Genomic DNA, 27147 nt, shown 5'->3' with positions numbered 1-27147 from the left:
CTGCTATATTGCATTTAGTGGCAATTTTGGCCATATTCCACATTCTTACTTATTATTATTTTTTGTTTGTTTTCTTAAAATCATCTTAACTTCCTTTTTAGTAAGTTTTTTAAAAATTGTTAATGAATCCATGTTTTTCTTTCTCCTTCTCTTTCCATTAATTTAAAAGCAGCTTAAATGAATCCCATTAGAGGCCAGTCACCTTCTGACCATACGGCACAGTGACTCCTATTCTCTGAACCACACACAGCCTCTCCTCTTCTCTACCTCTCCTTTGTCTCTAGACAACATTTCTCCTCTACTATGCTGGCTCCCAGTTCATTTTCGGTCTTTATTAAAAAAATTCTGTTAGGTTTTTAAAGCTCTGAAGAGTTTTTTTCGGATTAAAAATATTAGGCTTTTCATTGATTCATGCAGCCTACATATTAAATCTCATTTGATATTTGTTTCCGATAACTTTTTACAATGTCCATATGTATGATTTCAAAGACAGCGCTCATAAATGTAAGACTTGTAAGCGTTGTGCCGACTCCTCACACATAACTAACCCTACAAATTGTGAGGCCAAAGAGGATAATGTGCAACAGTCTAAACACAAATTAAAATCCTGAATATTCATCTGAAATAAATAAAACAGTAAAAGGCATCTCAACAACATACATCGAAACAGTATTTATCAATATCTTTATTATTTACAATAGGCTTAACACTGATAAGCAGAACTTCACAGTAATATAACGTGAGCTTTAAATAAAAAAAAAAAACACAAAATATACTTTTGTACAATAAAAAAGTTAATGTTAACATCTCTGCCATTTTTTTCATCCCTGTTTAGATTCACATATTCCATTATGGTGTGTGTGTATATGTGTGTGTGTGGATTTACATTGCACTTGTACAACTGAAGAAGTGGCCTTTGGTATAATGATGTGTAGACACATTCTCCAGAGCTGCTCACCAGAACAGGGAGACAGAAGGAAAAAACAACAGATATACAGGATAAATGCAGGCATCGTAAAGAAAGACAATGCATGAGACTGGCAATGAGAATGTGGTCAGTTCAAAAAATTTAACAGCATCGGTTCAGATAACAGATATGAGGGGGGAATCCATTGGCTCCCAATCAATTTATTGACACTGTAATCATTGATTGAATCTTTACATGTTTATTAAAAAAAACACAACCCAAAAAATCTAAATAAAAAAAAACACATCCAGGCTGGAAATGTGTCTGAGTCGAAATGGTCACATATTTTTTTTATTTCACTTTTTCACGAGGCTTTGATGAGGAAACGTGTTTCACAGAGATGCACTGAAACCAGTACAAACCTAACAGGCAAACAGGCCAGAGTGGTGCAAGGCAATTAAGGAAAGCATTTCTGTGAAATTAAGAGGATAATAAAGCAATAGGCTCAAGCGACCAAACGGGTGTTATAGTTTGAAAGACCTGTAACTGAATAAGTGTCCAAATACAAAAAATCTGAAGAGTAGAAAATGCACCTTTTGGTTTCATTTTGCATCTGATCTTTAACCTCTGAATTACAGAAACACATCCTGTAGTGACAACAACCACAATCCCATGGCAAAATGAAAGACAGCACATGAATGTTTTAATGATGGACTTCAACATTCCCATCCTTGATTTCTTGCAGTGACAGTGTAACTGTTCATATTTGTTCATACAAAAGGCACAAGAATCATGAAAATAAATGATGGCCATGGCGTTTGAAATGCACAGTGAGTAGACGTTAATTACACTTCTCAAAGCTTTCTGTTTGGCAAGAAATTAGGCATTTTACAGACACACATTAAAGTGAAATGATGTTATGAAATGCACCACGAAAAAGAGGACCAGTTTTACTTGGAAAAGCATCATTAACAGACGTTATGGACCTGCAGTGTTTATAGATTAGTTGAAATATTCAGATGCAATGTGTCGATAAACCAATGTGTCTTATCCAGTGTAAATTAAGATGTGAGCCTAAGAAAAAGGTAAAGAAAGATAATATGTGAGTTGTGTGTGTTCTGTACACAGTTTTGTTTGTGCTCAAAAAAACAGAGCAGCTGATTTTGGACTTTAATGATTTTGTGTCACCCAAAAATTAGACATACAGGCCAATAAAAGGTGTCAAATAATAAATAAAGAAATGACACCATAAGAGTTTAAAGAGTTGTGCAGATGGACATTCGGCCGGGTTCAAAACTGAAGAATAATACATTCATAAAGCAGGTATTCAGATCTTGGTGAATGGGCCTCCATACATCTCTACAGTCAAAAAAACATTGCTCTTTTTGCTGTGACCCCCACATAAACCATTTCGTTTCCTGGATATGAAATAAATCAAATATTTACACTCTTTTTTTTCTTTTCTCAAAATAGGTCTGTGCTTTTAATTAAAAAAACAGAATAATTTAAAATTCAAGTTCATACATAACATTCGAAAAATCATCTTTTCCTCTTTTAAACCAAAATAATGTACAAATCGTTCATGTGCTGAAGACATACTGCAGTTTGTTTGTTGAGAGATCAGTACTGTGTGACTCGTGTAGAGCAGGTCTCGGAGTTTGCTTAGTGTTGATTACTTTGAAGTATTTGAGGCACTGAGGCCATGACAAGGCTACAGGGAATCCAGCACTGTCCATACGCAGAAGGACACTTATAGAAACACTGTCCCAGTTAACCCTGCTCATGTGCTACCCTGTGCTCGCCCTCTCCTCACTCCACACTTTTAATGCTTCATAATACATGAAGAGAAATGTAGTGCTCAACGACAACTGGACCAAAATATTGAAATGCTTTAGGGGATCTGCCCCCGTTTATGTGGCACTGTGTTAACGTGTGGACATCGGTCACGTCACTGAAGCGAAGACAAATGCTGTGCGTACGATAGGACACCCCACATTCATTCGTTAATGTGTCAGTCTTGTGGAAAAAAAAAACAACAAAATCTTTTCTGTTCTCGTTAGATTTGATAATGTACCAAACCATAAACTTAGTGTTTTTATTTGAGCCTACTTAGCTAGATGCTTGTAAAATGAACACGCTGCTGTAAGTGATCCCTTCAATAGCTTTCAATGGTCTCACTTTCCGGGAATGTCACCGTCTAAACACCTGATCATTCTCTAAAGATTATTCTCGAAAACAAGACTTTATTCAAATATCTAAAACAAGCGATTCTGGAGAGATTTGTCTTCTCCTCTTTTGTCACAATTGTCCAACTCCTGAAAAATACTGACTGTCAGGTGCAATCTCTGAAATAAAACCTAAATATAAAATAAAAAAAGCCACATCTGCACACAAACACAAATGACAAGTTGAGACCCCGAATGGCTTTAAAAATGGCTTATGGTCACTACATTTCCCAGACACTGTGCAGAGGCCTCATGATTCACATATTTGTGAAACGCCGCTTAAGCTTCTCAGGGAAAAGCAGTTGTCTAGTGTTCTCAGTGAGGCCGGAAACAACCGCCATCGTTCCCGCTCGGTAATGTGACAGACAGAGACAAGCAGAGGGAGCGTTCACCTACTCTCCGGGCTGGCTACACACAGCTGATACACTCGACATTCATTTAACAAAGAGGCCGTTATTATCGCGGCCGCGTGGAGACCCGCGGCAAAACATTTGCGACGTAAAACCACATTTAGTTCAGTATAAACATTCTCAATATGTACAGGTCAGAGCAAAGTTAGTGTCCACACTGGCATTTTTGATGAAACTGTCGTTTGTAAACATTGAAGATTACACTGTCGAGATTTCTCTGAGGTACTTTAGAGATTCATCTCATTTTGTCCCTCGATAAGCTGTCGATAGAACCAGAAACATAAAAAGGCAATATATGCGATCTGTCGGGTAGTTGGGGTTTGACGTTTACGGTTGGTGTTGTCACAGTGGCTACCTCTGCACTACGTCACTAATCTCTTTAATACAGCCGTGCAGGTTGTCCAGTACAGTGTTGGGCCCCACGCTGCCCAGTCCCCCTCCTGAAGACGAGGCCCTCAGCTCCTGCAGGCTGAGCTCGAGCTTCCCCACCGCCTCTCGGAAGGCAAATTTGTTCCTCATCTGAGGGATGCAGTCCACGTAACCTGAGCAGTAGTCCAGCAGCTGGTGGCCGGCGTCCAACACCTGGCTGCTGGAGGGGCTTTCGGAGCTGGCGTGGAGGGCGCTGCTCAGGCCCTCGGCGCACACCAGCAGGGCCTCGCGGCTGGCCCGTTCCAGGGGCACCCTGTCCACCTGCTGCCTGTGTCGCCGCAGGGCCACTTTGGAACCGGCTGTGTGTGAGGATGAAGCGGTGGGGGCGGCTCCGTTGGCCATTTTGGTGGGAGTCGTGTTGGTGGTTGCAGGAGATGATGAGGAAAAGGAGGAGGAAGATGCAGGCGGCACTTGTGGCGGTGGCACAGACGGTCGCCCTGACCTGTGACCTTTTAACGTGTCTCCATTCACTTCCACGGGTGCACCTCCTACCTGCTCCTCTCCGTCTCCGCTGTAGGAGTGTTGCAGGCTCCGTACAGTGGGAGGTGGAGGAGGAGCACACTTGGGTTTTACAAGTCGCGGCCTGTCCCGGTCTGCTTGGTGCTCAGACAGCAGTTTGAAGCGGTTCCCCTGAGAGTCGAGACCGACCAGGTGCACGTCAGCCGGGCTGTGCTTCAGTGTAGGGGAGATCAGGACTGGAACTTTGTGGTTGTGAGTCGGTGCGCCTGCTGCAACTGGGGAAGCACTGGAACTAGAACTCTTTGAGGGAGATGACCAACTCTGCTGCCTGTCCAGTCCCGCCCCACTCTCCTCTCTACCCTCTCTGACCCGGGAGAGACTGTCTGATTCCCCAACCTCCCCCCCTACTCCCGGTGCCCTCACCCCTACAGCAGTGCCCCGGGGCAGGAGCTTGGCTTTGGGCCTTTCCCTGATTTGTGCGGTCCCCTCATCCATCCTCCGCAGCAGAGTTTCTGAGGGCCGCGCAGCCCCGTTCTCTGGCTGGGAGGTTGTGGAGGCAGTTCTCTCCAGAGGGGGCTTAGCACTGCGGTTCCTGGGCAAAGTCAGAGCCATGCGCTCCAGGTCTGGCAGCCCAGCTGACATGGAGGAGGTAGAATTGGACCTAGGGAAGGGTTTAGGCCCTCCAACTATACTCCCCGCCTCCTCTGAAGAGGTTGTCTTTCCTGTCCGTAGCCCCAGGGTCTTTTTGATGAGTCTAGGGGTAAAAAAACCAGCCAACCCACTCCAACTGCTCCCGCTCGTCACCTGTGCAAGGCTAGAGGGTTTCTGTCCGAACGCTGCCCCACAGCAGCGCGACTGAGTCTGGGTGGGTTCCCCGTGGGAGTGGGAAGGAGAGGCGGAGAAGCCTCCTAAACTGTCTGACTGGGGCAGAGGAGGAGGAGCGCAGAAATCAGCAGTGGGCTCATATTTCTTGTGAGGCTGCGTCTCCATTTCCCGGAAAGAACTGCTCCTCTTGGGCGGCGTCGGAAGGTTCTGGTGGAGCTGGGAGGATGGCGAAGATGAAGAGGAGGAGGAAGATTTCTTTTTGATGAAGGAGCTGAAGAAGCCTGTCTTGCGGTCTCGTGTAAATGTGCCCATATCCTGTGTGTCCTCTAGAAGGCTGCCGGGAGACTTGTCTCGTGGCTGCTGTTTTCTGGGCAGAGCTGGGGAGCCACCGGATCGGCTGTCACCTCCCAGCAATGAAGCCCAACCTGGGAAGACAAGAGGGACGCGGATTAATGAAACAAAGCTTTCAAGGGTTGCTTATTATCTTACAAAACACAATTTAAAAACAGATATTGTTCTGCATTGCCACATGTCTGTACATTCTATCACAGATGCATGTTCCCTTTCTCTCTAAAAGATGTTCTCTCCTCCTGGGGGACTTATAAGGAAGGAAAAGAGATTTCAGCAAAATGGAATGGAAAGTTTTCCATCCATGCCACTCACGCTCGTGCAAACACGATTCAACGATTTACAAGTTGCTCTTGTAAAAGATGGGATGACAAATACACCTCTGGGACCTGACGATAACAAAGGGTAAAGAGAAACTGCCCAATCCCGGATACGAGAAAAGCTGCTGTGCTACTTTGCGCAAGTATAATTGATTTTCACAGCCTTTAAATAAATAAATAGATGCTGCTGCATCAATTCGACCACAGACAGTAAATTCGAGTAAATGGAAAAAGAGCAGTTGGTTGTTTTTTTGTACAAATGTTGTGTGAAGTGAAAAAGGTTAACAAAACTGTGTTAATAAGAACACATTTTTATCAGTAGCATGGGCATTAAAAATATAAGTGTATACAATCAAATATTTAGAATGCATTGTGGTAAATGGTAATGGCTGCATTTCTATAGCACTCTATCCAAAGAGGCTTAAATCACCTTAACTCTCTCTAATACACACACACACACACACACAGAGAGAAGTGTTCAGGGTCCTAATCTGACCATTGGGTGCAAACTATGGAAACCTCTACGTGTGTAAAGCCGGAGCTGGAACCCCCAACCCTGACATTAGTTTACAACCTGCTCCACAACCACCTGATCATACAGGAAAAATCTAAAATAATATATAGGCTGTGGTTTTAATCTTTCATTTTCATGTATAATTCAGGATCACTGGTGCAGAAAGTGTTTCTCTATTTCTGTTTTGTGACAACTCATGTTTTATGCCTTTGTGAAAGGTCCTGAATGTGTAAAGTTTTACTGGATTTGTTTTTTTATAACGTTGCTGTTCCTTTTATTCGTGAATGCTTGTGTTTTTTGGACAAAAACATACAAAATAAACTAAATGGCCACAATGACAACAAACAGGACACAGACAAAGTGTAACGTCTTCTTTACATAAACATACACACACCAAGATCCCTCCGCAAACCCACTAATGAACAACGTTTTATTTTCAACATTAATTAAATAGGTTAGTAACAACTCAAACAAAACAAGACAAACAAAGGAAAATGTAATTATAATTTAATATTAGGGTTAGAAAATATTAATACATAAGGATTAATTCCTTAGATTTGATTTACATTACAGTAATGGCAATGTTATTCATATCATATATAGTAAGAGTGTCTATCTCTGGTAATTTACCCCAGTGCTTTGAAACATTGGCATAGATGGGAAAACTTTCTTTTCTTTTAATAGGAAAAAAGGATTTTTTTCAAAATTGTATTAAACTTTTATATTTTAGTGTTCAGTTATATTTGAGTGTTACTTTTATGTTTCAAAACTTTCAGTTGGTGTTGGATGACATGAAGATGAGTGCTTAGATTTCATGGATGAAGTACGTGATGAACCTTGAACTTCAAATCAGAAAACAGATTAGTGCTGGGAACTCTGTCAGGCTCTACTTGAAAAATCGTTTCTTAGTTGTTGAGGAAAATGACGGCTCTCCTCTTCAGGCGTCTGGCTCGGCGTCGCTGCATTCGACCCTCTGCATCGGAGTCCTCTTGCATACCTGCAGAATCATAATGTTTTGCATCTGACTGGTGGGTAGTAAGGCGGGGATGCCTGGTTGTACCTGAGTGGCTGTGTGTGCCTTGGTCGCTGCGCCCATCCAGTCCACCCTCAATGTTTTCCTTGTTTTCTGTATGCTTGTGGAGTGTGCGAGATTTGGAAGGTAACAAGGGCATGTCGTGACTGAATGAGTGCAGTGGTCCGCAGTGACCAGAGGAGGCCGTCTTACAGAGCTCCTCCGCCACCTCTGTAATGCACAAAGAAGAAAATACTGGGTTCAGAGGCAGCGTTGACTTCAATCAACACAGTGCATCTTCTGTGCCGATGCTGAACAAATACAACAAAATGAAAAGTGTTAACATTCATCGTGCTTTGTGAGGGAAACCCTCCTTTTAATATTAATTAGAGCTGTGAATATAAAAAATGTCAACCATCCTATCAAAAGAAGGGCTAAGAAGCTCAAATAATTTCTGTTTGATTTAAAAAGAAAATAAAAAAGTTTTATTCAACCATACAATGGCTAAGAATCCCGAATTATGTTTAGGATGAAGATTATATTAATGTTCCATATGGAATAGCAAAGACAACTGCTAATGAACTGCTGAGTTGCAGAACCATTGTTTTCTTTATTTATGAATATAAAAAGAAAATATGTTAAATGTATATATCCATCATTTGTCATAAAATTTTTGTTTTCACAAAAATATACAGAGAAAATCGGTAGTGTGATTAATCATGATTAATCCATAGAAACCTGTGATTAATTTGATTAAAAATTGTAATCTTTTCACAGCCCTAATATTAATTCATGCCTACTTTGAAAAAGCAGTAGTCTACATAAGATCCAATTTGCATGCTCAGCCTAATAACTGCACTCTGAGAGTCGGATTTCAACATTTCTAACCCTAACCAACTATTACACTTAATTTGAACTGAGATCAAGCTACATGTGATTGTACCTTCAGAGATGCTGGAGTCATGGAACATTGTTTCAAAGGCTTGGTGAATCTCGGCAAACGAAGGTCTGTCTAATGGGCTCCACTGCCAGCCTGGTGGAAAGACACACAAAAGGCACATTACTACAAGGAATCGCAGTATTTGTCAAATACATGAGACTTAAAATGGGTTTTTAAGTGATTCAATTGTACATACCAGAGATATTGTGAAATAAATCAGAGTATATATGGCTATAAACATGTTGGCCTGCTGTCAGTCCATGTCTTCCCAGTGCAGTGTGAGAACTGGGTGAATATGTCAAATGAAGGCTAGACTGCTACTACTTACATGCTCTCATGAGTTCATAGACTTTGGGTGGACATCCCTCAGGCTGCTCCATGCGGTATCCTTTCTCCAGGAGGTCATAGACCTGAGAAAGGTCGATGCCAGGGTATGGAGACATGCCATATGTGGCAATTTCCCACAGCAGCACCCCAAATGCTGTAAGGACGAAAGTTTCAGAAGATCAAACATCAGGACAATGGAAATTAAGTACAGGGTAGAAAATAATCCAGACTCAGTATGACTGCATGCACATGTGCTGCTCACCCCAGACGTCAGACTTGATGGAGAAGGTGTTGTAAGCGAGGCTTTCGGGTGCAGTCCATTTGATGGGGAATTTGGCCCCAGCGTGGGCAGTGTATGTGTCGCCAGTCATCAACCGGCTTAAGCCGAAGTCTGCAACCTTCACGACATGATTCTCACCGACCAGGCAGTTCCTCGCAGCAAGATCCCTAAGGGGTGAGGGGAGAGGGAGATGCAGGAAAATGAGGAAGAGAGAGAGAGAAAAAATTAGTTTTACATGTGTTGAAAAATGCAAGAAGTGAGAACAAACACACAGCGCCGTACTCTAAATATCCCCTTACCTGTGTATGAAGTTCTTCTTCTCCAGGTATTCCATGGCAGAGGAGATCTGTGTGGCCATGTAGAGCAGCACAACAGCATTCACCTCCTCTTTATCACACTCTCTCAAGTAGTCCAGCAGGTTGCCATGTGGCATGTACTCAGTTACGATGTAAAACGGGGGCTCCAGGGTACACACACCTATAAAGAATACAGATGCCACCAAAAAAAATTTTAACATAAGTGCGTCAAAGCCAGCAACGGTGTTTATTCAGGAGGCAAGAAAGTAGGTTTCATAGTGGCACATGAAATTAAAAAAAGGTTTAACAGTAGAATATTTTCATTAATACTGACCTAGTAGCTGAACGAGGTTTGGATGTTTAACCTCCTTCATGACTGCTGCCTCTTTTAGAAATTCTTCCACCTCCATGGTGTCCTCCTGTTATTTTGGAAACAGAAAGAGAGACAAAGAAAAGAATGAGGCTTTTTACAGACATGTTGTAAAAGTTAGAATGGTTTTTACATCGTGTCTTCAGTGATAATGACATGTAATACCAAAACCTGCCTGCAGGTGGTGATCTAAAACCATTGTCATGCCCATGCCACAGTGCTGTGCAAATATCCTAGGATAACGATCGGATATTTTACAACTCATCTTTCTACAGTAGCTTTCAGAGAAATCTACCGACCAACCTTGAGCGTCTTGACAGCCACCGTGAGGCTGTACTTCTTCCACACTCCCACGTACACTTCCCCATACTGGCCCCCTCCCAGCTTGTGCTTCATGGTGATGTCTGTGCGCTCCATTTCCCACTTGTCATGGATGGGTGACACACCGTACACTGTGGGCTTGTTGCATTTGGGTGCTGGGTAGTGCAATGTGGTGACCAGGCCGTCGGCTACAGTGGAGTGGTGGTGGACCAGCTCGGCCAGGGTGGCGAAACGGCTCTCGGATGTCACATACACCTGAGGAGGAGGAACATGCATGAAGGTGGACAATGACACAACCAAAGGTAAACCCTGGTGAAGTCCATACACAAAACTTAAGCCACCAAATTTTAAGTGGGCCCCAATTGTTCATGTGCCTGTTTACCTTTCCATCGGAGGAGGTGTTGATGCGGTAGTGGTAGACTCTCCCTTCGTAGCGCAGAGATATGGACAGCTGCCCGGGGCTGCTCTCGCTTTCCCGGACCAGAAAACTCCCGTTGATGAGGGATGAGAGCAGGTACTCTGCGGCGCTGCGAGACACGGGCCCGTGGTACCAGCTGTGCTTCTCCAGACTGTTGACTGGTGTGATGTAGTTGGAGGGCACCCAACCCTGGCCATTCTTTGAGCGCACTTCGCTCCACTCTCCATTCTGGTTGTAGCCGAGCACGCGCAGCTTCTCACCTGGAAATGGGAGGGAGTGGCAGAAACGGCCTGATGGTTACTGAGTGTCTCGATAAACAGCGAAGCCAAAGCACAAACTCGTAAAAGTTAAATATTTGAATAATCAATGAAAACTCAGCAGGTTCTGGTTAGAAGACTCTGTTTGTTTTATGTTTAATAACAACATGGGAACTTTTTAATGAGGTCACCGGAATGTTCAAAATACCTTAACACTCACTGAATGTGATAGATTTAAGAGGAGCCACGTATACAAACAGGCTCCTTGTTGAAACTACATGAGAGGTATGGAACAATGATAGGGTTGGGTGAACTGCGGATCAGTCATAGAAGGCTCAGCAAAACCAGGCATGTAACGACTTGGTCGGAGCTGTCTCTGACGTCAGTGCGCGAGAGATGAGGGAGTGGAGAGGCTGATGTGTTGGGAGACTGGAGAAGGGAGGGAGCCGTTGGTACAACAAACAACACAGAAGGTACTGGTAAGACTGGTAGCGTGATGAGTCCTGAAGGTAGGACGGGGGATTAGATGGAGGAAAAAGGGTGTGAGAGGATAAGGAGGGCTGACAGTGGCGGACTGGGATTGATCATCTGCCAGTGGAGGCATCACTGTAGTTCTACCGCTCATCCTCTAGACTGCCTTTTATTCCTGGATGTAAACAGTAGAAATAAACTATTCATATAACAATACTAGCACTCAGTGGAGTGCGTACCTCTGCCAAGGTCTCCTTATGAAGGAACATTGAAATACACTATATCTGGATTTTTATTTAAATCTGTACCATATTGCAAAGACTCATAAATATCAATCTCCTAAACATGAAGTATTCTATAAGAAATCAATGAAGAAGTTGATACTGCCTATATCACAATGTTAAAGAAATTGACCACATCCTTCCACTACGTTTCATGGCAATCTACCCAATAGTTTTTGCATTATTCTGCTTACCAACAAGCAAAAAAAGCAGATGAAAATGTAATCACCTTGCCAGATGATGCTTCATTGTTTCAGCGGGACGCCTGATTCAAACCAGACAACCCTGCAATTTTGAAAATGGAGCCCCCCTAAGTCAGCAGCCACGCTGTGATGTTTTGTTGAAGTGAATGAGAGGGCTGTTCACTACATTGCTGAAGTCGATCTGAGCGTGGCCTCATGAGTCAGTCGCTTTATGCCCTAAACTGTGAAAAATGGTATCAACAAAGATTGCGTAGCAGACAGACGCTAATAAGTCCAATACAGTAGAGTTAACATTAACATTAACAAGTACAGACCGCCAGTCTGCTCTGTAAGATGAACATGGCCAGCCAACATGTGACCACTAACCAAAGCTGCAGGTTGAGCTATTAGAGCTAAAGAGGCTACGCCAGCAAATCCACAGAGCGACATTAAACAGAGCCGGTTGTCCACATCCAGCCCACCAATCCACCAGTCTCCTCTGTGTCTGTCTCCTGTGTCTCTAGGTTTTGTGGGAGTGGAAACAGTGACTGCCTCCCTCTCTCACACACCATGTGTGCCTGAAGCTGGGTTCTGCTCAGGCCTAGCCTGGTTTGGCCTAGTTAGGTTTGGCCTGGCACGGAGAGGAGACAGTGATCAGCCCCAGACGAGAGCCGGCTAAATCCTTCTCTGTGATCAGCCTCTTTCTGCTGTGCACATCCTCCACCTGTTATTATTACAGTTGAACGAATTCCATATTAACGCAGCACTGGAGGCTGGGGTTGTTTCCATGCGACACAGAAAGGAAAAGTGGAGTGAAGCCTGTGTGAGTGCACATGTGGAGAGGAATCTTAGATTCACTCCATGAGTCAGGGTCTAAACTTCATTTCCATCCCGGGCAGTGACTGGGCTGTAAAGCCCTAAAACGATGGGTAATTAACACACTGCCACGTTTAATGTTTTAGATCAGTTCGGGACACAAGCCTGAAGCTTCTGGATCATACCATGAGGATATTTTAAGCTCAGGGGAAAAGCTTGTTAACTGCTGCTGGTTAAGAGAGGAAGTTTGAACAAAGAGCGTTTGTGACAGATAGGAGAATAAAGATTAGGAAAATGGTGAAATGACTTACACATCGTTGAAGAATTAAAGCTTTTTAGTCATGCTATCTGCATGTTTGTCAGATAACAAGCTCCTGTTACAAGCTTTAATATTAACTTTAATCTATGCTGTAGTTTATAGTAACACACTTGGCTCACAGGTGGTGAAAAAATAATTAAAATATAGTTTGCTTGTGTTTATGTGTGCCTGCTGCTGTCATGAAAAGTTATATTTACCGTTACTATGAGGTGAGCTCGAGTGACACACAACATTCCTATGTCATAACTACACTTCACAACACAAAAACTGTTTCTGGGAGTCGCTGACCTGTCAATCATCAGCCTTGCCCTGAGGATAATACCGATGACTCTTTGCTTCACGTGAGGGAATCACTCTGCTCTGTTGCTACATATGTCAACAGTGGTGTTGCTTAAGGATGATATGGAAAAAGATCTCTCCCTGGATTAACACCACATTCCTAGACAATAACCTCAAGTGATGATGCATGGAATCAGCAGACTTGAACACAGGTCTTTCAAGGCTTGTGTCATCACACTGACACGACAGGATAAATCTTGTTTTGAGGCAGCTGATGAATTAAAGATTTGTGGTCAATAAAATTATTCTCCTGTCCTGTGTCATTGTTTACCTTTGGTTATGCTGAGCGTGTTGTCTCCACTGGCGACGAAGTCATAAAGTGCAACGAAGAGGTTGGGGTCGCTCTCGGCCGCTCCCAGTAGGTTCTCCTTGGAGCTCCAGCGCACCGCCTCCGTCAGTGCCGCAGAGTCCAGACCGAACGGCCGGTGGAGGGCTTCTGGAGGGAGAGGGGGACAAAGGGTCGGAGAGAAAGGAGATACATTATTAGACTTGTAAACAAGCAACATGGTTCACACAGGTCAAGAGGGACTGTCTTGTTGCTGTTCTATCTCTCCATCCCATGCCCTCCCTGGGCATGTTTCAGGGCGGCCCAGTGACAAGGCTGATACCTTCCAAACAAATGGTACAGATTTAAACCCAGGTGTCCATTTTACAGGTTGTCTACCTGTCTGTCCAGGCCAAGTCTCTTGCTTGAACCCAGTATGCCGATGACGGTTGCTCAGAGCTGTCCATTCCTCCTCGAAACTGTTGCTTGCCTGCAGGCACCTCAGAAGCATAACTTTAACCAGTCCACTCACTGCAGAACACTGTTATCACTGACTAAACAAACCTGCCGTGTCTCGTCCCGGCTAGGTAAGATCTGAGGTGGGAGTGCTGTTTTACACCAGTATATACAGAGAGCAGGAGGGAGGAGCAACTTGGATAGGAAAGATTCTCCAACTACACAGGATGCAGGGATCGCCATAGCTGCGTAACACACGCCCCCGCAAACACACAATTACGAACATGTACATGCGTAGCTAATGTGTACAACACTCGACAGCTGCTGCCAAAGTCACTGCATGCCTGGACAGCTGGTGAGCGAGTGGGAGAGGAGGGTGGGGAAACGGAGGGACGGGGAGTGGAGAAGAAGTGACTTTTAAAACACAAAAGCTGTTGCCCGTAATTGTTTTTTCCCTTGTTTAACATAGAGCAACTTTATACATAAATACAAACCAAAACAACAAACCCTACATTTAAAAAGTATTTCGTTTTTCTGGCACCAGCGATGCTTATTTAACTCTGTTGTTTTGGAGAATGTTGTTTATAGTACGGTTGTATAGGGTTGTATTTTACAGTGTAATGTTTATATTTTGACCATGTGAACATATTTTAAAATACAAGGAGGTAATACAAACTCCTAAATGACCATAAACAAGGGTGATGTGGCAATATGATTTGGATCATATGGATATGGCAATAAACTACATTACTATAGAACATTATTTCTGTATAATGGTGGGGTCTTGAATCATCTGGGCCTCTTTTTATCTTTGTCAAAATGCAACTTAAAAGTTTATATAAAAGAAAAACACTGAGAAAAAAATCCCATGGGTATGTTTTGTATTTTAAAGAGAAACGGACAACAAATTCATTGACGATTATGGTCATTTCAGTTTTATGCATCTGCCACAGACTCATAACTGTTTCTTTCCCCTGCAGCATTTCTTTGGACTGTCGGACCAGATACGATTATCACCAACTTGGTCAGACTTTGGTAAAAGTGGAAAAGAAACCAACACATATTTCCTTTTTTAAGAACTAGTCCAATACAATGCTGAATTGCATCAAAATAAAACAATTATGTAATATAGATGTAAACACATTCTGTTTTTTGATTCACAGCTGTAATGCATTCCTCAATATAGGAAAATATTTAGCCTAATATGGTAAATGGTGGGCATTCAGAGCTTTTACTCATCTTGATGAACACAGAAAGCGCTTTACAGTACAGTTTTGCTTTTCACTCATTCATATAGTGCATCTGCGGGCAGCACACATCACTCACACACTGCCAGCACAGCCATCAGGGGTTTTGTGTGGTTCAGTATCTTGCCCAAAGACACTTCAGCCAGTGAAATAGGGGTGACAGGGATCAAACCGCTGACTCCTGCTCTACCGCCTGAGCCACAGCCACCCGCATCCATATAGATATAAATATGTCATAGGTCTAGTAATAAAAGAGACAATCAAACTAACAAGAAAACAGCATAAAACTCAACAGAACAAAAGCTGGTGTGAAATGTCAATTTATGGTGAGATAATGGGCGAACAATCACAACTCGACAAGTTAACAATACTCGATTTTTGATTTGAGAATTCAGAATGACACCTTGATTAACTACTAAATTAGCATGAGGCCACAATAAGCAAGTTTCATTCATTGATGCAGGATTTTCAATCTAACTTCTGACACACTGACATTATGTAGATAAACAAATTTGTCCCTTTAGAAGTTTCAATTGGGACAATCAAATTCAAAGAATTTAGTAAGAACAGTTTGCCACTGCAGTAATCTTGCAAAGTTGGCAGAAATTCATTCAGAAATTAAACCTTTTCCATTGTTACTCTGCACCATGTGGCCAGCACATGCCACACACACACAGGAGCAGAGCGATTTTCCAAGCTGTTTGATCGACCCACTGAAATATAGGATTAAATAAATACAACGATCTTTCTCATATCCCATAATAAGTAGCTCTATAATATCAATAGCGCCATCTGTGCCCCAAAATCTACACACAAGGCTTGCTCACCTTTGTTTTGGACCAGCATGCATTGTAGCGCAGCACTGGCCGTGACCTGGCTCAGCCACAGTTCCCAGTACATCTTCCGGTCTGTTACCGGTCCTAGTATCCAAAGAAACACAGAGGTTTTCTTGATTCCACTGTGTTGATTCCGAACAACAGTTTTAAAGCTTTCGACTTAAGACGATGGAGGCTTGAAAGAACAAGAATTCATTCTCCTGGCAAAGAATACGAAGCCTAAGCTCGTCCTCTAAACCATCACCTTCACTGTGGAACTACAAATGCTGAATGAGAGGCAGTCTGAGAGAGACTGAGACCCCCCGGACAATACATTTACCCACGCCGTCCTTGAATCAAACCCACCTAACTTCAGAAGTTACAGTGTTAAACTGCAGACTCCACTACTCGCTTTGATGTGGCCAAGAGGAGTCAAGATTTCCAAGGTCCTTCTGGAGAGCACACACATGACTGATATTCGCTGTGGTTTAACGCAGTGTACGGGATGGCAAAACATGGCAGAGAGTGGGAGAGAGAAAGGCGTGTGGATAAGTTGGATGGGGGGGGGGGGGGGGGCATATGGATACAGAGGTTGGGGGTAGGGCAGGGTGTAGGGTATGGAGGAAAGTTGAGCTGAATTTGACGTGTGTGCACGGCAGATGGCCTGTCTTGTTCCCCAGGGGGAGGAGAGGTCCTATTGCCCCCCACACTGTGAGTGTGTGAGCCTGTGTGTAAATGTGCATGACTGCAACTGGCGTAGCCCGGCTGAGCCAACTGTCCGAGCTGCTCCTCTTACATACGTGGCCACATATCTCATCACAGCTCCTCAAGAATGTTTTTAATGAAAGAGTGATTTTATGGCATGCATGTCTGCCAAAGGTCTCAATTCGATTAATCTCAATTTCAGACTGAAACAAACTGGAAGACGCAAAAAGAAACTCAATCACTTATTATTCAAGCTTTTTATGGATCAAATTAAATAACGTTATTACATTAAATGGTTTTAGTAGCATGATCAACTTTCATTGAGTGGATATTTCTTAAATCTCTAATTTCAGGCCAACTGCAAGAGGCTGGTCTCCTCTGCCAAGCTAAAACGCAGAAGTGTTTGATTGAGGGAGCAGTTGGCCTGCGTGGGGTTTGTCGTGTGCCCGTCCGGGTGCCTCAGAGTGTGTGTGTTGTCAAGTGTAGCACATGTGCACTGTGAAGAAACTATGGCTTTTGTGTGAGGCTGAGCACAGAGGGTATTTGCAAGTCGGAGGGGCATGCCAAGCCTGCTACCCCTAAGACAGCTGGGACAGGGGTGACCCTGGACCCAGAGCACACTTGACGTGTAGACACTCCGATCCACATCACATGCATGCACACACACATTAATGGGGACACCATCTCCTTGGCTGCCCCTGCACCTCTTTGTGTCTCCATGTATCGCCATGTTTCCGTAAAGCTTTCACTCAACAAACCAACAACTTTGTGCCAAACAAATAAACAATAACATAATTTACACGCCCGATTCAAACACAATACAGTTCATATCTGAAGCCCACGACCAGCGAGGTAAGGGTTTATTTTTAGCCGCTGGAGAACAAAACATAGCAACATGACATCCAGAAATAACAGAGCACATAGTGATGGTGGTGCGGAGATAGACGGCTTGCTGCTTGCAGGAAGCCCAAACAAAAACCTGAGACAATGACTCAGATGAGACACAGATATACAAGACATTACATAAGCTAATAGGACAGGCCTGATCGGATCCTGTGACGACATTGTACAGAAAGGTGAAGACAGAAATCAGGGGACTGGAGACAGAGAGACTGGTTAACAGTAATCTAGTGTATGTTGTAATATAGTAACAGAATACAACTCTCTTCTAATAGTCACTGAATCACACTGAGCCACAATGATTTAAGAACAACTGTCTCATAGGTATAATAATGGACGTACTGTTTGTGCTATCATCACAGTAAACATTTTAACATATAAAACATGTAAATATGCAGCCAGGTACTGATAGAAATGTTCAGGGAAACGCAAGGACTGAAGTCAACAGAGTTTAGTTTAAACAGTGCCAAATCCCTGCATGTTGGGCGGCTTTGAAATCTCTATAAGATTCATCGCAATCCTTCCGTGCCTCTCACTTTAAAAAGAAAAACACACATTAAACATGTTGACGTGGAAAAACATAGGAGAAACTTTAGGAAGAGCAACAAACAAGAGAGCACCTCTGTCATTCATTCAATGACGCACATTAAGGCTGCTCGATTATGTAAAAAAAAAAATCATAATCACGATTATTTTGGACAATATCAAAATCATGATTATTTAAACGCTTATTAATATGTGCCCTTATTCTGAAGTCTATGCTTTATTTTTTTAATCACTTCCGGTTCCGGTAAACACCAAGGACGGCTTTGTGTCTTATTCCTCCGTGAAACCAGGAGATCGGTGCCTGGTTATTCAAACCCTTAATGATGGCAACCCTAACACTCTATGACTGACGTCGAGAAATGTTCGACGTCAGACATACTCCCGCTGTTTTATTCGCCGCCGATCACCACACACACACAACTCGCCACCTTCACTTTACCGCTGTTTGAGAGTGAGAGCCAGTCAGCTGTGCCACTGAATGCTTTGGGGGAAGGACTGAATTGCGCATGCGCGTCTCTTTCGAAAAAATGCCAAATTATCGTTTCAACTCGATTATAGTAGTTTGGAGTTCGTTTGACCCCATAATCGTAATCGCAATTAAATTTCGATTAACCGAGAAGCAGTAATGCACATCCAACAGAAGATCAGAATATAATGGTAGCAGCTTTCTAACTGTCTCCGATTTCTCTGTTTTATGTCTATGAAGTATTTTTACATCAGCCAAGAATGTTATGTTTTGGCCCGTGTTCATAGATTTGTTTGTCGGCAAGATTACACAAGAAGTACTGAGATGAAGCCCAAGAAAGAAAGGGCAGGTCTAGGATTTTTTTATCAGGCAATAATATTTTGATATGAATGATATTACGCCACTGATACTTGTAAGGTGTGTGCAATTTGTTGCAGATCCATGGACTAACATGTGGGTTAATAAGGGTGTGTAGAGCTTACGAGTGGGATTCTAGTTAGGTGTTGTACTATTGGTAAACAAGACACTTAAATACATCCAATAGTGTTGTAGGCCATTGTGATGGACAATATTCATAGCTGTCACATGTTTCGCAGACAATATATTTAAAGAAGAAAATAAACTACAGATTAATCTCTAATGAAAATAATAATTTATAGATTCAATATTTTTAGGAAAAATTAATCAATAGTGGATGATGGTTTTTGTCACTAACTCTGTTTTTAAGCAATCCATCTCTAGTTTGAGAAGCAGTCCAGAGAGAATCCTCAGCTGGAGAGGAGACATGAGTCAGTTGTTGTTCAAGAGGACAGGACAAAAGACAACAGCCTCATTAATGCCACATCACAAGGGCGTGTGTGTGTGTGTGTGTTCAGGAAGATATGAGGACTTGAAATGTATTGTCTGAAAACACAGCTCTTCTGTTTACTGATATCAGTCTGAAGCATAAATAAGCTCATCAGCCGTGTTATTCAACACAGCGGGGTCCAAACGCCTGAGAGCATCTTCCCATTCGCTTGCACCGGAAAGTGGTCTCAGACGTTTGTACACCACTCACTGCATTCTTCACTACAAAATACATGAATGCACTTGCCTCATGCCCACGGTTTCCTCATGTCCACACAGGCACGTCTGCCTCAAGCAGACCCCCCAGACACAAATCCTGGTGAGGCAAACACCTCAGAGTGAGTAATTCCACAAACACAAATGCTGGAAACGCCTGTGAATGTTCTCCATTCATCTCTGTCCATACAACCATGGTGTCTGCTGTCTACACGGAAATGCACCAATTAGGGAGTGGACAGACATCGGTCTGGGCCTAAGGGCCAGCAGATCATCTTGGAATGGAGAAGAATGGAGCCTTAACCCACAACTCACCCTGCCTTGCCCCTCTCAGGACTTGTTATGAGTTAATAATGGGCTCTAAGTGCTTCCCTATAGGTGTGCTGGCAAAAAAATAAATAAGCTAAGTGCTTCTTTATGTGACAGCGGAGAGGATTCGCAGCAGTCGTCTGTTTCACACATTAGGCAAATATATATTTTTTATATATTCAAAACACAGAATTAGCCTGAAGTCACTCGGGCTCTCTGGCCTGTTCAGAACAGAGAAGAGATAATCATTTAGTCCCTGTTATATAAAATTCGAATAGCAAAAAAACAGGCCTTTGGAATTGTTAAGCATTTTGACTTCAGCCAACATTGGTCCATCCCAGCCAAACAGAAAGTTTAATAGAAGTCAATAGAAGTCATAAAGGCACAATAAATAGACAGAATGGAAATGTTAAGTGGACATGACTGCAGTTGATCAGGGCTGCAAATGTATGTTGCATGTGCTACAAAACAAACTGTCCCTGTAGCACGTGTGTGTGAGGACATGTGTGATATGAGGGTCAATATAATTGCTCATGTATGAGGTGATTTGATGATGCATTGCTAATCTACTAGGTATTTGTAGTCTGGCAAGTGAGTAAAAACCAAGTCCCCTCCTGCAGAGAATTCATGCATCGAACTCTAGAATCCAACAGTTCAGTAATCCCTTGCGTGCACCCACACTCACAATTGATCATTTAAAATAAAGGGTATAGTATAGTGCATTACTGCAACAGGCTTGCAATGCACTATACCTGTGATAGGTTTCAGAGATGGTGCTCGTACGCTGTGGCAAATGCTACAAAATCATCCATCTCCGTAGCACCAGTGCTATGTGCAAAACAAAAGTTAACATTCGGCCCTGTAGATGTTAGCCCCGCTGTCCTCACTGCAGAGTTGCCCAAGCTCGTTACAAACATGTGCTGCGTGTGGATGATGTAAAACGTCTGGTGTGTGTTTATGTGCCCCGCAGGTAAAGGGGGCGTGTCAACCGCAGCAAATCTCTCCAAAGCCTGCAAAGCACACTCTCCTTGTTGCCGCCTCCTGGTGTTTCTCCTCTCTGTCTAATGAGGGTTTACAGTAGAAGCCAGAGTTATTTGGTGTCTGAACAGCTAATCTGTGTGTGGTGCGGTTAAGCTGTGTTAGTTGTAGGTTTAAGCCACTTTACAATGACTCAGTTTAATGAACAGACTGGAGTCCAGGGGGAAGATTTGAATTTCACTGTGCTCTTAATCGGAGAGCTGGGAGGCCCTGGGTTGCAAACACCAACCTCGAGGAGTAACTGTTTACTATGTACACACAACAGATTTGTATTATAAGGTTTATCGGCTCATCTAACACAAAACTGTCTCAAAATTCTCACTTGACTATCTACACTATTCGAATTTTTATCATTATATTCAATGATAACATGTCAGTGCGGCAACAGGGACGCACGGTTTTTGAAGGAACAGAGGGTGAAATGTAAGGAGCAATCCCTTCTTCAAACAAATCACTAAAGGTCTTATCAAAGCAACAACTTCTCTCTATTCTCAGAATAATCACACACATCACATGGCATATTTGAGTACAGCAGTGCCACAGGGCGCCCAGATTAAAGTTTCTGACTGACTGGTCAGCTGGTGGGCGATTACACTGACAGCAGAAGACGTGCTGAATAATCCTCTGAAAGAGTTGCACCACATTACAACCTCGCCGACAAGGATGTAAAGAAAAGAAAGAGAGCGAGTGTGTGTGTGTGCTTACAGTAAGTGTGTGGGTGAATATGTTAGTGCGCATTTCTAGCCAAGTCTCTACCCTGCAACCCGGTAGATAAGCAGCAGTGATAATGCCAGCAACAGAGGACTGCTCCTGGAAGCAAATCAATTCTTCACAGGCTTGGCACAGCGACTGGCCCCCTTTTCCTTCCCCCATATCTCATCTTTTTCTCTGCTGCACCATTGCAGCGAAAGAGTGAAAACTCTGGATTTAACCATGGGCCACTGCAACAAATTGGCATGAGCTCTGCACAAAGCTGAAAACATTTGGTGTTTTGCAGCGGACAGATTCAAGGGATGGTTTCGCCATCTGTACAGCAAATCACTCAGTGTTCAGATTAATCCTCGCCCTTTAATAATATAAGCTGCAAGAGAACTAAAGCCAATGACTAAACTCTAGGACTGTGGTTTTGGGAGCTACACGAGGATGACTGGTAGCAGATGCAAAGGCTCAAGGCAGGGACTGAACATTGGAACGCACAAACAGACAATACGACTCTTAAAGTTTGGTGACATTACATCTTTATAAATCTTTGTATTGTGTATTGTATATAATAACATAAGCTCACGTGCAGTTGTGATGCATTTTAAGGGATATTTACATTTTAAATATCATTCAGTTTTTGAAGGTTGAAATAGGAATGAGGCTGATCACAACAGCCCGGGCTCAACAGAGACAAATCAAGAAGAGCTGGTCGACTGCAGGGATGACCAGGGCAGTCTTGGGATGAAGACGAATGCACAGATAAACATGAAACATAAAACATACAACTATTAGAGTGCACAATGGTACATGCAGTCCTCAGTCAGAAGACCATGATTGTGTTTAAACGCTTCATGCTTCTAAAACACAGCTACCGGATCACACTTACTGTCACTTCTGAACCAATCAGCCAAACTCATCAGTTTTCTCCCAATTTCGCCCCAGTTTCACCCAGAGAAGGTGTGGCCATGGCTCCTCCTAGTGGTTAATGGTAGCTACAAGGACTAACTGACTAGATTTCAATCCACAAATAAGCTTTACTCCAGGCTACTGTATTTCAAAAAGCCTCTTTTGAAATCTCACTCATAGCCATAGAAGTGTCTGAAACTTGATTTCCCCAGATAGATACAGCAGAAGCTGCAGTGTGACTTATCCCGGTCGTCTGGGTATTAGCGCATAGAGTCCATAGAAAAGTGGATTTGCTGCTAATCTAATTTCACCCACGATACAAATCAGCTTAGGTCCTTGAAAGGATCCAGGCAACTCTTCTCTCCTATGGGCAGCTTTAACAGCGCTCAATTTGGGTGAAGCTTGCTCTGCATTCACAGCCCTGCTGCCAAGAAATGCTCCAATCCACTCGTCTGCCCCAATTTCTATGATCTGGATAGCATAAAAATAGATAAACCAATCGCTTTGTTGATTTTCTTTTCATGAGGAACTTTCAGAAGTGTTGTTGCTGCTTATTCGCACAGTCAGTACAGCAAACAGGTTAACCCACAAGCACGATAAAGAATAATCTTAAAGTGACAAATCCTGTCAAAATAAAAACCTATTTAAGAGTCTGTTCTCTCAACAGATTCACATCTCTGTGTCAGTCCAACAGCAGAGGACTCTTCTCCTGCAGTGTCTGTATCAATTCAACCCACAGCAGGGACGGAAATCTCTGAACTCCTGACGGGGCTATAAAGGGTAGAAACCATCAATATGTTGCAGCCACCCATTCACCAATTCTGCACTCCGACCAATACGCACAGAGCTGGCTGTCTGCACGGCTCCCTTTGATTCAGCACAGTGGCGGTCTGCGCTTGTTAAGGTCAGGACTTTGTCGCTGGCCTGTCTGTCTGGTCGGATGCTGCTCAGAGACAGGGGTGCTTAATTAATGATGAGCTAAAGAGAGCTGCTGCACACCTGAGCAGGGGCACATTCTGCTGACTCGCCTTGTGAGACCAAGAGCAGCCCCCGACAGGAATCTATAGAAGTCGGGAAAACACACCAACACTGAGGCGACATGAAGGAGAGGGATGCTCTACTCAGTGGTTTCACATATACGGACAGAATCTGTGGAAAGTCAGGTAGCAACACACATACGTGGTTTCAACACACAGACATGCATTCCTCAAAGCCACCTTTTTATTTCTGGAGGTTCTTTCCTATATGTGCGAGCATTATTTCTTCTTTTCACGGTCAGATTTTCGAATGCTTTGCCTCCAGCACCTGCTTGTGTGCAAATTTGCTCTACTCTAGCTCAAAACCAAAACTCAGCTTTACTGTCTTCGCTCAGATTTCTGCGCTCGCTCTTGACATTTTTGGGAAACAAGCCTGTCAAAACTCCCTAACTAGTAGAATACCAAGTACCATGTTGAGCTATGAAATCCTCACTGCCTTATAGTATTAGCTTCATTTCTTAGTGTACCCTTGGTTGCTGTTTATCCAGGTCCATGGAATCACTTGCCAGCCTGGATCACTCATCTGTCAATTGTACTGTTCTGATGTAAAGTTTCTATGATGCTGGATTAATAAAACCACTGTAACGTGTTGATCTCTTATAGATTTCAACAGGAATAGTATTGTTATCATGCAGCCTTTGAAAAAACAATCAATATGAACATTAAATCTCATTACCACAACCCACTGGTTAGCTTACAACTACACATCTGTTATTGAACTTCCTTTTTCTGCTCTGACAATTCAACTTCCTTGAAAGGGATCAATATCTTCTTATCTCAATTCTTGGTCAAGATCTGTCGACGTAACGTCATTGTCAAATAAACACAAAACAAATCTAGAAACTTCATCAAGTGGTCGATTCAGTTTGGTCAGAAATGACAACTGTTATGTGATTATAAATTCATGGAGCTGCTTGCTTCATTTCTTGTCAGTAACTGGGATTTGTTGACATTTTACAAACGGAAAGATTCTGTAGCCCTAATGAACATCAACTTCTTTCTTGACAATCTCAACAGCCTCCATACAAAGCACAAGGACGAAATTTTACCCACAATGACACGGAAGACAATGCTGCGTCATTATCACTTTCACTGACTGACTAACAGAAAAAAGGTCCTTTGATCGCCAGTGGAGGAGCAAGTGCACAGTCCCAAGCTTCCTCACTTAGGAGTCTTTGTTCTATTATTGTGTACTTTGAGGAGGCGAAGTCTTTCTGCAGAGCGGCTATGTGACTGCATCCTGGCTGCTATAAAAAGGCCACTCCAGGCCTGACATCGGGGAGAACCGAGCAGCGCCGACAGTGAGAGGTGTTGCACTTAGTGGGTCCGTCTGTCTATCTTGTGTATATACTTCCAACTGGGGCGGCTTGCTTTTCATATGTGACGGCCAGGAATTCAAAAAGGCTTTCCATTCCCAAAAAGCTTGCACCTCGCTGCCATGCAGTGAGGAGGTTGGGTCTTGGACATCTGCGGAAACTAAGCAAGCTGCGTCAGTAGTTTTACATTCTAAACAACACATGAGAAGTGCTGCGTAAACGGTCCGTCCACTGGAGGAGCGACACGAGTGAGGAACCAGGCGGACTGAAGGTAGACAGACGTCGAGTACAACACTGGGCATACACCCAGGGAGAGCACAATCAAGCCGAGTATTTTCATAAATCTTGACATCTTGTCATCTTCATTACTTATTAAAGCTCAGATCAGCCTCTGTGAGAAGGCGCCTGAGGGGAGAAGGCTGGGAGGGAGGAGGAAGGCCATTTAGGGCACGGAGGAGTTACCGCTGGGCTGTTTCTCCACAGCTCAAAGGAGAGAGTTAGTGTAGATCTGCATTGTTCTCCGTGACTCACAGATAACAATACCAATGCACAGATATGGTCCTGAGGCAGGAACATGGTGGCTGCAGGGGTGACTGCTACCAGCTCTCTTCTCTGTGTCCATCTTTCATACAAGCCGCATTGTGCCCGCAGCGCATGAACTCACTGATCGTGTGAGATGCTGGTATGTTAAATTATGATCACACGCATGTAGCTTTAAACTCCGATCAGGGTCGAGTTAAATAATTCACACAGGCTTACCACGGGATCAAACGGTGCAATGTGCTGCTTGGCTGCGTTGGAACAGCGGAGATGATGAGACAGGGGATGTAAGCGAGCATGTGAAAGCCACTAGGTATTGTAATGTGAGCCGGTGGTGGCTGCCACAGCGAGTTAATGGAGTGGAATTGCTGCAAAACCTCCGGAGGCAAGAATCACTCTTTACCAGTCCAAGTGAAGCACAGAGAAGGGCAACTTAACCAAGTGACCTGCAGCAGTGAATCCTACACACCGGGACCACATGATATTTCCTCTTCCTCCAAAAAACACTCTCTCCTCTTGATTTTGGTGAACACGCTCCAACATAACGATATAGTGATCAAGAGAGAAATCCCTTCACTGAATAAACTGCCCCATGTCTGCACACAGACAACAGAGGAATAAACCCTCACTCAGAGAGAAAGAGGGAGACATGGATGCGATGGAAAGCTAATGTTCATTGGCATGGCTATTTCCGCTAACGCGTCGTTGTCAAACTAGCATGGACTCGGCTAGCAATCGCCAGTCAGCAGCGAACACATCAAACTTCACTCCTCTATATTCTCCCCTGTTAATAGCGTGTTTCTCCATTTACCTGAATGCAGCGTGAATATGTTGATCCCCGGATCGGGCACGTTGACTGCAGCAGTCCTGCCCGGGGGTGTCCCGGTGCTACTGCCGGGTTCCCGGGGTCTCCTCCCGGCGCCGCTCCCCCGGATCCCCTTCCCTTGGTGCGGTTGGGACGCGTGGGGCTGTGGCGGCTGGAGTGCGGTCGATGTGCCCTCACCGACGCGGCCTACCTGCTGTCCCATCCTGGTAGACTTTTGTACGGACGTTTGGGACGAAGCGAGCGAACCCCCCCTGCCGCACCTCTGGCTTACATTCCCCCCCGAGCTGCAGCGGCCTGGCCGGAATAGTCTTCCTCAATCCCCTCCCTGCTGTTCTTCACCGTTAGCTAGCGTTGACTAGCCCGTGTTAGCTAGCCAGTTAGCCACCGTTAGCAGCTATCAGTGAAACCCACCCACCCTGCCTTTAACAATAAAACCGCGGCCCAGGCCCGTGACAGCAATTGGTCCCACTCCGGCTATCCGGGCGGTATCCGAGTAGAAACCGACGGTAACCGAGGCGCGGGATTCGGTCAAATGTGGAGCTTTTTCAGAATCGCCTTGTCCGGCAGCTGCGCGCCCCCTCTGACGCCGCCATCTTTACCGCAGAACAGAAGATGTGTTGCACAAGGCGGGGGGTTCACACACATCCCCTGTCACCGTGATCCTCCTCCTGCTGCCGCTGCTCTCCTGCACCGACTCTGACCCGGTCCCAACCCGCACCTAACCTGCACCCAACCCGGTCCCAACAAGCCCGAGCACCGGGCCTGACTTCTGGAGAAATTAACATCGCCACCAACTTCTGTCAAGCAAACACTTTGTTGTGATTGTCATGATTGTGATGATACAATAAGGAAAACTACTATGTTCTGACCAACTATATCTAAGATGACATGGCCTATATACATGTGTTTTCATTATAAACTTTCACAGGGAAGCATGAAATACCT

The 27147-nt window shown here is 43.9% G+C and overlaps 1 protein-coding gene across 4 annotated transcripts; it reads right to left on the bottom strand.

Annotated features, from left to right (window-relative positions):
- Positions 1-661: 661 nt before the first annotated feature.
- Positions 662-26800, bottom strand: abl2 (c-abl oncogene 2, non-receptor tyrosine kinase). Of its 4 annotated transcripts, none has more exons than XM_062395347.1 (11): positions 26188-26800; positions 13338-13502; positions 10366-10661; positions 9966-10238; positions 9627-9711; positions 9296-9473; positions 8979-9163; positions 8718-8870; positions 8393-8482; positions 7498-7680; positions 662-5680 (listed from the first exon to the last, which is right to left on the bottom strand). In XM_062395347.1, exons 1-11 carry the CDS (start codon positions 26402-26404, stop codon positions 3894-3896), a joined length of 3612 nt encoding a protein of 1203 aa, XP_062251331.1. In that variant the 5' UTR covers positions 26405-26800; the 3' UTR covers positions 662-3893. The 4 variants fall into 4 exon arrangements, with proteins under 4 accessions (XP_062251331.1, XP_062251332.1, XP_062251333.1 ...); XM_062395348.1 differs by having other exon boundaries at positions 13338-13499; XM_062395349.1 differs by lacking the exon at positions 26188-26800 and adding an exon at positions 13731-13922.
- Positions 26801-27147: the final 347 nt, after the last annotated feature.

This window comes from Platichthys flesus, chromosome 9 (genome assembly GCF_949316205.1).
Source record: "Platichthys flesus chromosome 9, fPlaFle2.1, whole genome shotgun sequence".
Lineage (NCBI taxonomy): Eukaryota > Metazoa > Chordata > Actinopteri > Pleuronectiformes > Pleuronectidae > Platichthys > Platichthys flesus.
This window is presented reverse-complemented; position numbering and strand designations above follow the sequence as displayed.